This window comes from Ambystoma mexicanum, chromosome 2q (genome assembly GCF_040938575.1).
Source record: "Ambystoma mexicanum isolate Mex_15411 chromosome 2q, UKY_AmexF1_1, whole genome shotgun sequence".
In the NCBI taxonomy this organism is placed as follows: domain Eukaryota; kingdom Metazoa; phylum Chordata; class Amphibia; order Caudata; family Ambystomatidae; genus Ambystoma; species Ambystoma mexicanum.
Genome location: NC_090924.1, coordinates 1,415,219,491 through 1,415,232,114, shown reverse-complemented (window position 1 = coordinate 1,415,232,114; position 12,624 = coordinate 1,415,219,491). Strand labels below are relative to the sequence as shown.

At 47.8% G+C, this 12,624-nt stretch overlaps 1 protein-coding gene across 2 annotated transcripts in view; it reads right to left on the bottom strand.

Moving 5' to 3' along the window:
- COLQ (collagen like tail subunit of asymmetric acetylcholinesterase) overlaps positions 1–12,624 on the bottom strand; it is a 320,011-nt gene that overhangs the window by 54,843 nt on the left and 252,544 nt on the right. For both annotated transcript variants that reach the window (XM_069648914.1, XM_069648915.1), the window contains exon 11: positions 6,808–6,888. In XM_069648914.1, the coding sequence (XP_069505015.1) occupies positions 6,808–6,888 (81 nt within the window). The remainder of the gene's footprint in view (positions 1–6,807; positions 6,889–12,624) is intronic.

Below are 12,624 nucleotides of genomic sequence, written 5' to 3'. Positions count from 1 at the left end.
CGGCATTGGGTGAAGATGTGCGCATGGCCAAGAGAACCTCGTTGCGTCAGATTCAGTGAGAATGTATATAGCGCGCTCATCAACGAATGCTTAAATATTGGCTGTCATTACCCAATCCAATGGCACTCATCTCCATCCACCTTGGAAGGAGCAATGGCAGAGTTGGTATTATCAGAATCTTTTCCTATGCTCAAGTCCCCTTGATCTCTCTAGTGGCCTCCACACCCACTGAGTTGCTATAATTACTTTATTCTCAAAGAGACTAGAGCAGCAATGGCAGAACCAGCAGGTGTGGGGTCTGCACATCAGTGACCAAGAAAATGAAAATTGCTCCTGGCCCTCTTTGGCAATTGGCACAGAGAAAAGGGCATTTGCCAAATATAACACAGCGTCCCAGGTTACCTCAAACGTCTATATGTTCTCAATCAATGTGATGGCGTATGGTACTACAGGAACTAAAGGGGGAGTGTATTTCTTCAATTCTCTATAATCCACCATCATCCTCCAGCTCACATCTCCCTTTTCTCACAGGCCAGACTGGAGTATACCCAGCAGTAGAGACTGGGCGTAATACTCCTGCCTCTCCATATTCTTTGATGGTGTCTGAAATTTCCTTATGACCCCCGTCCCTTGTGCATCACTGAACCCTGGTCTCCATGGGCAACGCCGATATGAGCAGGGACAGGCCATATCAGCATCCTGCCTCCTTCCTGATCCTTCTGAGAAAGCTTTATAGAAGCCTTACACGTGTTGATAAAGTAGCTCCGTTGTGAGCAATTTACATGCTTGATTTCCGGCTGGAAGCAGTCCACAAGTCATCCATTCAGGGACCATGACCAGGGTTATTGAGTTGGGTATCAATAAACCCTATTTTTGTTATCTTAGAAGGGCTGCAGTATCAAGCATTGGATATAAACAAGCTTTGTCAAAGCCAATAGGTTTTGGATGCTGTGTGTCAAGTGCAGCGTTAAATACCCTGCTAGGGGTGTTAGCATGTGCAGGAGACAGCATTGACGTTCACACCATTTCAGCTGACAACAGCATTTAAGTACTTAACACAAAACAGGGCCATCCTTGAAAGAAAATAAGTTAGATCAAAGCAAAAACTTTCCTATCAGGCATCTGGGGATCTTTCCATTAAATGGACACAAAGAAAATGAACATAAGGTGCAGACAAATAATCCGCTTTTCAGCACATACCAAAGCCAGAAACATGAAAAAGCAGAGACGAGTCACCCATCAATAAGGTGGGTGTGCGTTCACACACATTTGACATCAACCACAAGGATATGCGTGGGCCCTCACCAGTAGAGATATACCCAACATTCAGGCAGCCAGTACTGCACTGACAGCTCACTGACACATTCGGAATGATGACAAACAGAGAGAAAGTAAGGGTGCTGAGAAGCTCAAGTATTGTGATATCATCTGAGCTGAGAGATGAGAATGCGCCCAACCTCAGCTATCACACACCCTACCTGTAGTTCCCTTTACATGTAATTGGTTATTTATAACGTGCTTAACACCCAGAGGTTTCGAAGTGCGAACCCGAGGATCGAACCTAACTTGCTTTGAGTCATCTTGCTTCCAAGGCGAGCACGTTGCCCTTTAGCTATCCTCCCTATATTATGTACAGCGCTCCACTGCTTCTCAGCTAGGTTTGCACTTTATAAATAAAATACAAACATACATACATATGTCGGGTGCCAGAAATAGTGTGAACCCCACGTTTCTCCCGAAGACGAAGCTTCACCAGTTGTTCCACTACAGAACATTCATGATGTATTGGAAATCCACGTCAGGGTCTGAGTAAGGAGCTGTGAATTTACAGCGAGAACATGATTCCGCTATCAGGTAGCTGTAAATTTAGGACGCGGAGCTGACTTTCCATTAAAGCGTAGTCAGGTGTCCTCGGGCCACCATCAAGACCTCATCAACTTTTGCCACAGCAAGTCTTAGTAACAGAATAAGATGATTAGCATAAATCCAGAGATCGTCTCTACCGCCCCAACCGACCCACCAACGTGGGTGCCCGTTATGGAAGCTACGTGTCCGCGTCCTCCGATGAAGAACTGATGTTCGCCTTCTTTAGCATCCTCTCTTTCTGACCCAACTAATCACCATGAATCCTGCTAGGCGCCATTTTGTATGACCTGGCGCGGAAGAGCGGCTATTAGCCGACAGAGCCGGGAAGCTGTCTATGGGAAGAAAGCCACTACGACATATTCGGCAGGAAGGCGAGGAGTGAGATACACCCAGCGCTATGAAGATTTGTGGGTGAGCCAGAGTTGGGTCCGGATCCATTGAAGCCGCGCAGAGCCAATGTGGCCCGATTGGCAGTGGCGGCTCTGTTAGTATGACACATCCTGCCAATCAGATTAGCTTGAGATCGGCGGCCAGCTCCCAGGGGAGGAGTATAGGCAGACAACGCGTCGACCCAAGGGTGCCCCAGTAAGACCGGCAGGCGTGTACACGACTCCCCGACTGTAAAGGTGTGGGAGGACATAGCCCGCAACACCCTGTACTTGACAGGGAAGATCACTGAAGTAACGTGCAGCGGCAGGGAGAAAGTAGAAGCATACCACTGGGGTGTATTCACAACAGACTGCAAAAACAGGCCAGTGCCTCCGTCCCATAGAAGGGAGAGCAGAAGGAAATCTGATACATCACCAGCGGGTAATACCCCCAGCAGCATAGTGGTATAATTGAACCCGGGGCCCCCTGCCACTACACAACAATAGTGGGCACATAGGAGGGTGTGGGCACATAGGAGAAGAGGGAGCCTTGCATTTGAACGGGAGCCCATACTGCTGGCAAGACTCGGAGGGGAGGTGTTAAGCCGCGAAACAGGAAACATTGTTCTCCTGCCCCCAGTAAGAAGATCCTAGAGAACCCATGAGCATAGACAGTACCCGGACAAGCGCCCAATGCCGGGAAGCAAGGGGAAAGGCATACCAAGCAAGCGGCTGCAATTTGTGGCGGTATGTGACAGTTCTATACAGCGCTACTGGGCCAAGGAATCAGACCCCAAGGCTTGCCCAACGCCCCACAGGAACCCCAAGATGGACAGGACGAGAGGGTATCAGCTCCACCTGCACAATAGTCGCATCCACGGCAGACATTGAAGCACGCTTTCAGGAGTTTCAAGATAGACTCACCACACCAATTCCAAACGTAATTTGAAGTATTCACGGCGGAGGTGATACAATCACTTTCTGACACGAAGAAAGAAATAGCAACCTTGAAAGAACTCACAGACACGACAGAAAGGGCACTCCAAGAAATAGTTGAAGACAACCGTAAAACCGACAAAGCCCTAGAAGATCTGGCTAAAATCTCCCACAATGTAGAGCTACAATGCGAGGACCCAGAAAACAGATCTAATATTCGTATCAGTAACCTACCTGAATTCGTGGGTGACTCAGGCTTGGAAGAAACAGTGCTACAATTATTCATTGATCTTCTGGGGGGTGAAGGGGGGATAGATATCCCGCCCAATAGGATTCATAGATCTGGGCCCAAAAGGCAGGATCCGGGAGTGCAACCAAGGGACGTTCTGTCTGCGCTAGCGCGATATCTCCAAAAGGAGTCCATCTTGCGTGCAGCCCGACAAGCAGAACCAATCACGCACGGAAATACAACTCTGCCTAGATCTGGCCCAGTCGACCCTACAGAAGAGTAATGGGAGCCGTGGTGAAATCTTTGCAATCCAAACGGGTCAAATAGAAATGGACCTTCACTCTTGGCCTTCTTTGTCAATGGGAGGGTAGACAGCACAGAATTACAACAAGGGAAGAAGGAATCCAACTGTTGCACATTAACAAAAACGATATTAGCCCAAAGACGACGGAAGGATTTAGACTCCCCCAAGGGACTAGGACGCGGGAATGGTTGCAAGCAAATCGAATCGGCGGGGGGATCCAGCATCGGGGCTCGTACCACGGGAAAGTCAACCCAAGGGCGTCCGGAATACTGCAACTAGCTAGTTGTACAAGCGACACGGGATGAGAGATCACTTTGGACACTGCAAGGTCGCAAACAAGGCCCAATGGGGGCAGAGGCCCGCCTATGGAAAACCCACTTAGAATCATGGTTGGGCCTTTAGGATGCCCTGCAAGTTGGCCCTGTCAGTTTTGCAAGCTGAACCTGCGGGCTTCAGGCCCATTGACCGTGTAGGTACTTTAGCTCGCAACAGGGAGGGAGGTGGGAAGGAATGGGGAAGGACTGGCGAAAGGGAGTGTCTGTGGAGTTGGGTAAGGGGGAGAGGGGGACAGAGGATGTTAAAGGGATGTTCGGGGGAGGGGACGAAGTGCAGATTAAATCAGGGGTGTGGTTCTTCTATGAAGCTAAGAGGATGTAAACCAGTCAAAGATTTTACAACACACACTTAATGTGCGGGACTGAATACCTTGTTTAAAAGAAAGAAACTCGAAAGACTCCTATCACACCATCACCCTGACATAGTGACACTACAAGAAACACACATCAAACAAATCGACAGGAATACGTTGAAGCTAAGCCAGTACCCATTGATACTCCAAGCGAATGCCTGGGGTAAGGTAATGGGGGTCCAAATAGCCTTAAAGAAGGGAATGACAGCTCAGATCCTGAACTTGCGGGTAGATACGGAGGGGAGGTACCCGTTCCTCACAATACAAATACGCAGAGATATTAACAGTAGCATCCATTTATGCCCCAAAAATTCAGGACAAGATGGCTTCCTGAGAATCGTCCTTACGGAACTGGAAAAGTTCAGTAAGGGTGGGATTCTAGTAATGGGGGACTTCAACATGGGATGGGACCCCAGAAGGGTAGAAGTAACAAAAATATATATGGGCAGACCCCTCCATCGCAATCCCTTGAGAGGAAAATTGAGCACTAAGCCTTGAAGGATGTGTGGACATGGCTACGGGGAACGGAGAGAGGCTTTACTTTTTACTCACACGTACACATTTCCTTCTCCCGAATAGATAACATTTGGTCCTCAATCACACTCCTGGGCAAGGGAACACAGATAGACCTCCACACAATAGCACTGCCAGATCATTCCCCTATCACATTGACACTAAACCTCCAGCAAAAGATGAAGGGACTCTGGAGCTGAGGATTCCCTAAGGAAATAGTTGCGGACCCAATCTTGTGGGAGGAGCTAGAAAAGAAAATTAGGAACTATTTCGAAACCAAGTCCTCCCTGGAAGTAACGGAAAATACCATGTGGGATGCTTTCAAGGCAACACTCAGAGGGGAATTGATAGCTCATTGGTCACAACAGTGAAAACAAATGAGAGCTTTGGAAACGGAATTAGAGCAAGACCTATGGGATATTATGCTAAAAATGGTAACAGAAATAGACGTTAAGCTACATAAGGCCTATCGTTGCACGAGGGGGATGCTAGATCTCCCTCAAACGAGCAAAGCAGAGAGAAGCCCGCTCTATATGAAGCGGAAATATTATGTTAAAGCCAACAAGGCTGACAGACTGCTAGCCAGACAGCTTCAACAAAGAATAACCTCACAGACAATCCACGGGATTGTTGACCCCCACAAGACTAAGGTAACCACCAACCCCGAAATCCCAGCGCAGGTGTAGCCTTTTATTCCCCCTTATTCAAATCAGATCCCCCTGATCAATCCTTGCAAAAATCATATATACAATCACTACCACTACCTAAATGTACCCCATTAGAGCAGGAATCACTGGAGGCAGACATTCCAATAGAGGAGGTACATTATGTAATTAGAAATCTCCCACTAAATAAACCCCCGGGCCCTGACGTCTTCTCTGCCATATTCTATAAGACATTCCAACAGACTCTTGCACCCAAATTAGCCCGCTTATCCCAACCCCTTTGGCAGGAGCGGCCATATTACTCATTCAATGGAGGAAGCGAAAATGATCCTCTTTCCCAAGCTGGCTAAATATCCAACACAATGAGGATCATATCGGCCTATACCCTGGAAAAAAGATAGAAATGAAAATCTACACAAAAATATTAGCGAATAGATTAGAGGCCATCCTACTGAAACTAATCCACCCAGACCAGGCAAGATTCCTACAGCAAATGCAGACCCACAATAACATGTGGAGAGCATGTCAGATTATAGAAATAATCTCGCTGAAGTCGAATCCGGCTATTCTGCTTTCAATGGACGCGGAAAATGCCTTCGACAGAGTTGAATGGTCCTTTTTTTTAGGCCTATCCCTTCGTGGAAGCTTTAGGCCCTGGGCTTGGTGTCCCCCAACTTCTCTCCATCACTGCCAAGGTTTGGAGTGCAGCTGCCCGAGATCCGTAGAAAGGGGCCTCCTGTGAACTCAAGGCGTTGAGAGGAGAAACAGAAGTCGGTACATAGAAACAAGAAAAATAACTGCAGGGGCATGGAATCCCCTCAGACTGTCAGTGACTGGGAATTATGGGGAGAGAACATGGATTGAGAGACTATTTATTAATCCCAGAGACTTTTAACTTTGGTGAACCCACCAAGGGGACGCCATCTTGCTATTTTAAATTGATCCCAGTTATGTTATGGCGGGTAGTACTGGAGAAGAGCCTGTAGCATGAAATCCACAAATCCGACATGTGACTGAGTCTTGCCCAGCCCTACCAACCTTTCAGATGCATAGGGCCTGTATCTCTACAGCTGCAAAAGTTGAATTTGTGTGGTGGATTTAGTACACTGTCAGAACATCAACATTTTCCCTAAAACCCAGCCCTGCTGATGCAACAGGATAATCCCCACCTCATACATAGAGATTTCACAACAGATAGTAAAATGCAGTAGAAGTAAAGGCATTTCTCGGTTCTGTACCTGCTTGCCTCGTTTCCCCGGCCGGCCCGTCGGTCCCCTGTGGCCCGGGATTCCCTTCTCACCCTTTGGACCCATCTCACCCTGTTTGGAAAAAAGCAAGAACAGCAAGCATTAACAGCAAAAATCTTGTACAACCATCTTACTGTGCATGACTGTAGTGGGTCAACCAATCAGGGCCTCACATGAAAGTGACCATGGAGAAGACTGTGAGCGATGGCCATTCACTAGATATTCAAATTCTTCTGACCAGAAATGTTATGCATTCAATTGAAAACTGCAGTATTGTTAATGGTCATCTTGCCTGTTGGGAAAAGATCCCTGCACGGGGCACGAACTCCCGACCTTCCCAAGGACCAGAAGCCCATCTAACCCAGGCTGACTTACACCTGGACCAGCCAAGACTTAGGAAGGCCAGGTTCTGTAAAAACCCATAGGAATATAACTTAGCCGGGAGCACAGCAGTGGATCCGCCAACCAGAGGCGTTGCTGGTGGGGGTTGAGAGGGCTATACCCCTGGGTCTTTTGGTTGTAGCCCCGTATAGAAGCTCAGGTGCTACAACTAAAGGGCTATCTAGCCCCGAGTCCTGCCAGTCCTGACATTAGCGTAGCCCCTGATCTTTTCCAGACCTAGCAACACCCCTGCCGCCAACAACAAATGACTGGGTCAGCTTTTCCTTTGTAACCTGGGCCCATGCCTGGAACGTCCTTTGTGCCCTCTCTCCATGCCCCCGCAGGTGTGTCCCTTATTACCCATCCTAAGGGCATCGAAATTATCACTGTATCCCCTTGTGGTACAGTTCTGTATTGCTTAAAAACCCAGCACATTCATACATGCCAACGGGGACAGATGACCCAACAAAACCAGGACCTTACAGACTCAATACAACCTTGCACAATGTAACAGCCCAAACAGGAATGGGGCGAGTGGGCTTCCTTGTTACACCATCTGTAGTGTTAGTTGGTGTACCTAGTGGAGCACTAGATGAATGGATCTGCCCCTTGAGTGACACTGATTACATTATATTAGTTGCAACTGGGGAGTAGGCATCTAACATCCTCCAGTGTTCCATTGCAGGGTAGGGAGGTTTTGCTGCGGCAGATTTGTTCGAATTCGACTTCATCAAAAAATTTTTAACGAATTTTGTCGCAAATATATGTGGGGGGTGGATTTAGGTGAATAAATAATGTAGTGGGCTTATGGTGGGGGCTGCTGGGGGTGGTGGATCTCCCCATGCATACATTTTCAGCAAAATCTACCACAAAAAATCAATGAAATCGAATTCGACAAAATCACACAGAACCTTCCAGTGAATTCTATATAAATACGGTCAGGGTTATTTCATATTGAATGTAAATTGCATGAAGCGGACCACCAGCGTTAGCACTGAACTGCTGTGAGGTTTCCTGCATGGATCTGGCTGGTTTTGCTTGTGTTCAGTTTGGTGTTATTGTTAGTGATCAATTTGATGGGGGTGTTAGTGTTCAGCTTAGCATTGATGACAGTGGTCAATTTGGTGGCGGTGTTAGGAATCGTTTTACTGCTGTTTGTCCTGACTTTGGTATGAGCAGTGCTGATTACTTTTGTGATGTCAGTGACCAGCTGTCAATGTTAGTGATCACTTTTGTGTTGTAAGAGACACTTTGGTATTGGTGTTGTTAGTAGCACGTATAGTTTGGTTAGTCATCCGTTTACTGTGGTGGAAGATCTATTTCCTATGCGTATTCATGTCTAGTTTGGTGACGCTGTTAGTGATGAGTTGTTGCTGTCGAAGATTAGTGTAGTGTGGTTATTTGTGGCGAGTTTGGTGTTGTTGTTAGTGATTGGTTTGTTGCTGTGGTAGATCAGTTAATCTGGTTATTTACTGGCTAGTTTGTGGATGTTACCAGTGATAATTTTGTTGATATGGTAGATCGGTTTGTGTAGTTATTAGTGGCTAGTTTGGTGATATTGTCAGTAGTCAGTACAGCAGTCTGTTTTTTGCTGTGTTAGATCAGTTTGTTATTGTTGTCAGTGATCAGTTTTTCTTGTGATAGCTCCCCGTGATACGGATTTTGATGCCAAGGATTAATCACTCTAACGGAAAACACCTATGGTGAGCGGCATACCTGCCTAACCTCTGGGTTTCCCCCTGTAGACTCTGGGTTTTTAGCCATTTCTCCGGGTCTCCGGGGAAGACCCTGGAGTTTCCGGGTTTTCCGGTCCTGTCCAATCCTCCATCCGATTGACTACCGCATAGCTCTCAACTCACACGTTTTTGGCGGGTGTCACCCGCCTTGTAAAGGGCTGACTCACCCGCCAAGCCTCCTGCACGCTCATTAATTCCAATGGGCGTCTCACCCGCCACAAACGAAATCGGGTGATTTCACCCGCCTTTGCAACACAAATGGTTGAGAGCTATGCTACCGGCAGCGGTCTTTTGCAGCCAATCGGATGGAGGATTGAACAGGACTCGGAAACTGGGCGAATGCAGTATTCCCGCGTTTATTATTCTTAAACTTTTATTCTTTTTGACCAATTTACCTTATGTTTCAGTCGCCTTAAATTGAAGGGCGACTATAGCATAAGGCAAACCGGCCAAAAAGAATGAAAGCTGAGGCAAAAAAAAATGCAGAATACTGCTTTTCTTAATTTTTTCATCAGCTTTCCTTTGCACAGGCCTGACAGTTGAGGCAGCGTTAGCAGTCCCAGGTTCAGGCTTTCTTTCACCAGCCCAGGCTTACACTAACCCTTGATGATCATTCCAACCACGGGATGGAGCTAGAACCTGACACCCACCTTACTGCTCTTTTAAAATTCTTGATTTCTTAATGGAAGGGTTTCAGAATGGTTGGGCGCGTTTGCAACACACAAGATGCCGTGGCTGCCATCAGAGTGTTTAGGAGTCCTTTGCTGCGACTGAAGGCCCTGAACGATCTCATTACAGTATTGACATTCTGTGGCTCCAGTTCTTGGAGTTTAAAACATGAACACATTTTACATTTTTCAAAAACACTATTTGAAGAAAATATCCTCTCTTGGTTTTGTGTGTGTGTTGATTTTATGGCAGGCGTGTGCCATTCGTCCTATTCAATGTGGGTGGTTATGAACAGCCAATTTAATGAAATGTATTGCATTCCACTGAAAAGTGCAAACTGCACCTTTTGACATGTGGGCGGGGTGTGTGGGCGGAGCCGTGTGCAAAGGGGCGGAGTCTTGTGTGGCTGTGCGCATACATCTCAGGGTTTTTGATTTTCAAATGTGGGCAGGTATGGTGAGCAGAGAAGCATGCACGGACAGGTGTACACCTCTTTGAGGAGGAGATTTTTTAAAATGATTTAACAATCCGCAAAAGATAAAGAGCGGGCTGAGGTGGCCGCTTAGTTATGTTGTAACTAAGTGATGCGCCCGGTTGCCCCTGGGCCTGGTGCGCTACACAAATAAATAAAATACAAATACAGCTACTCAACTATATGCAAGGTCACTAGGGCACAATCAGAAAAATAGGGAGCCATTTACATGCAAATGTTCCATGCGGATTTCCGTGACATTTGAGACAGTTACTCCATGAACTTCCGAGGGTTCAGGAAGCGGCCATGACACTACTGCCTGGCCCCGTCATGGTGGACTAGGGTGACTCTACATTCAAGTTTGCCGAGCATGGTTCCGAAATTAGGTTGCACGTGCGTTGTCCCTGTCAATGTCAATTACAGATGCCATTTGCGATTTCAGCTAGTAAGTGTATTCGGATCGCTGAGTGGCCAACAGGAAATGAAAGCCCCGCCCTGAAGTAAGCAAGCTGCCTGCCATTGGTTGAGGCTTGGCAGGTTGATGGTATCAGATAGGCTGCTTGGATTGGTTGCGCATTCACTGGACGGCCGGACTCTTTTGTTTGCCTTGAGAGCTGCGGGGAGGAAGAGGGGGCCCAAGTCGGGAACTCAGAGTCACGTCGGTCGGCGGAAAGATAGTAGAGTTGCACCACATCAATAGAGAAGCGGGGGGACGTTGTTTTGCCAGAGGCCTCGTGACTGTGCCACGCTGCTAGGGCCGCTCCTCTAGTGGGAACTGGGAGGCGGTGATCGGCTCCGGAGGGTAACGGCATCGGAACCCGGAGAGAGGTCCCATAGACAGCGGGACTGAAGGCAGTAGGATGTCATGTGGACGGACTCAGGCAGGGCGGAGCAGCTAATAAGTGGAGAGAGTTGGGCTTGAGGAGGCTGTGAGGTCTCCTAAGGCGAGAGCAAGGGGAAAGTGTGTCCAGAAGAGGAGGTAAGGATGGGCAAGGGAGGTGGGAAGCCTGGAAAGAAAGGAGGGGTGGAGGAAAGGGAGAAGAGGGGAGAGGTGTCTTCTGTGAGATCCTCATCTATGGAGGAGGGGAAAGGGGGGAATGGGGGACGGCTTCGCAGTAGGTCTCCTCAGAGGAATAATGAAGGAGGGATGGTTCAGGACTTCTCAGGGTCGGAGTGTCAGGAAAAAAGTGATTTGGAGGAGCTGGGGGCTTTGGGGAGTGGTGTGTTGGAAGCAGAGAAGATGCAATATGAAAGTGTGTGGAAGGTGGTGTTGAAACCTGATAGTCGTGAAAAGACATTTTTGGGAGTGAATCCATTGGAAATTGCTAGATGGATAGAGGCTGCTGTGGGGGTTGTTACTCGGGTGCTAGTAGTGGCTGGAGGTCGGTTGCTAGTGGAGGGAACGAATGCTGATAGCAAAGCTAAGATTTTGGAAGTGCGTTGTTTGGGTAGACATGCGGTACATGCGATTGATCAAAGTGGTGTGTCGTGTAAGGGGGTGTTGTATGGAGTGCCGGTAACTGTAAGTATGTCTGAGATAGAAGATAAATTAGTGGATGTTGGGGTGGTGGAAGCATGGAGGTTGGGAAGGAGAGATGCACGTGGGAATGTAATATCTACAACAGTAGCAGTGAGATTTGCGCGGAAGGAGTGTCCGGAAGTGGTGGAGTTGGGTTATCAGAGGTTCCGTGTGAAAGCTTATGTTGCGATGCCAATAAGGTGTTATAAGTGTCAACAGTTTGGGCATATGGCGAGAGCATGCAGGAATGAGAGACATTGTGGGAGGTGTGGAGCGGATCATGACATTAAGGAATGCAAGGTGGAGACTCCGATGAAGTGTGTAAATTGTGGGGGAGGGCATTCTACTGCGTTTAGGGGGTGTGAGAGTCACAGGGTTGCGAGAGAGGTGGTGCAGGTAAGGGCAGCGGAAGGTTTGTCATATGCTGAGGCTGTAGCAAAGGTGAAACCGGCACGGGTAGTAAGGGAGGTGAGTGCGAAAGAGTTGGTAGTGGAAGAGGGTGTGGGAAGAAAGAAAGTGATGGGTGAGGTAAAAGGCAAAGAAATGGTGATTGTTTCAAAAACTGAGTTTATGTGTTTCATAGTGAGTGTGCTGGAGTTGGTTCAAAGGAATGCTTCTATTAGTGTGTCAGATCTTACGAAAGGAGTGGTGGAAGCGGGGAGGAGGTATTTGAGTGTTGTAGATGTGGTGGAAGAGGATGTATTCAAGATGGTTGCTAAAATGCGGAAGCAGAGTGGGATCCCGGCATGAGGATTTTGCAGTGGAACGCGAGAAGTTTGTTGAGAAATGGACAAGAGTTAAAAGCGGTGTTGTGCAGGGAACTGAATGTTGACGTGGTTTGTATTCAGGAGACGTGGTTGAGGGGAGATCTGAGGTTTGTGATACCGGGTTTTGAATTGTTTCGTAAGGATAGGTTGGAAGGGAGAGGGGGGGGTGTGGCTCTAGCGGTTCGAAAGGGGTTGATAGCAAGAGAGATTGTGGTGGATGGAGAAGTAGAGGTGATTGGGGCAGGGATACGGGTAGGAGGATTG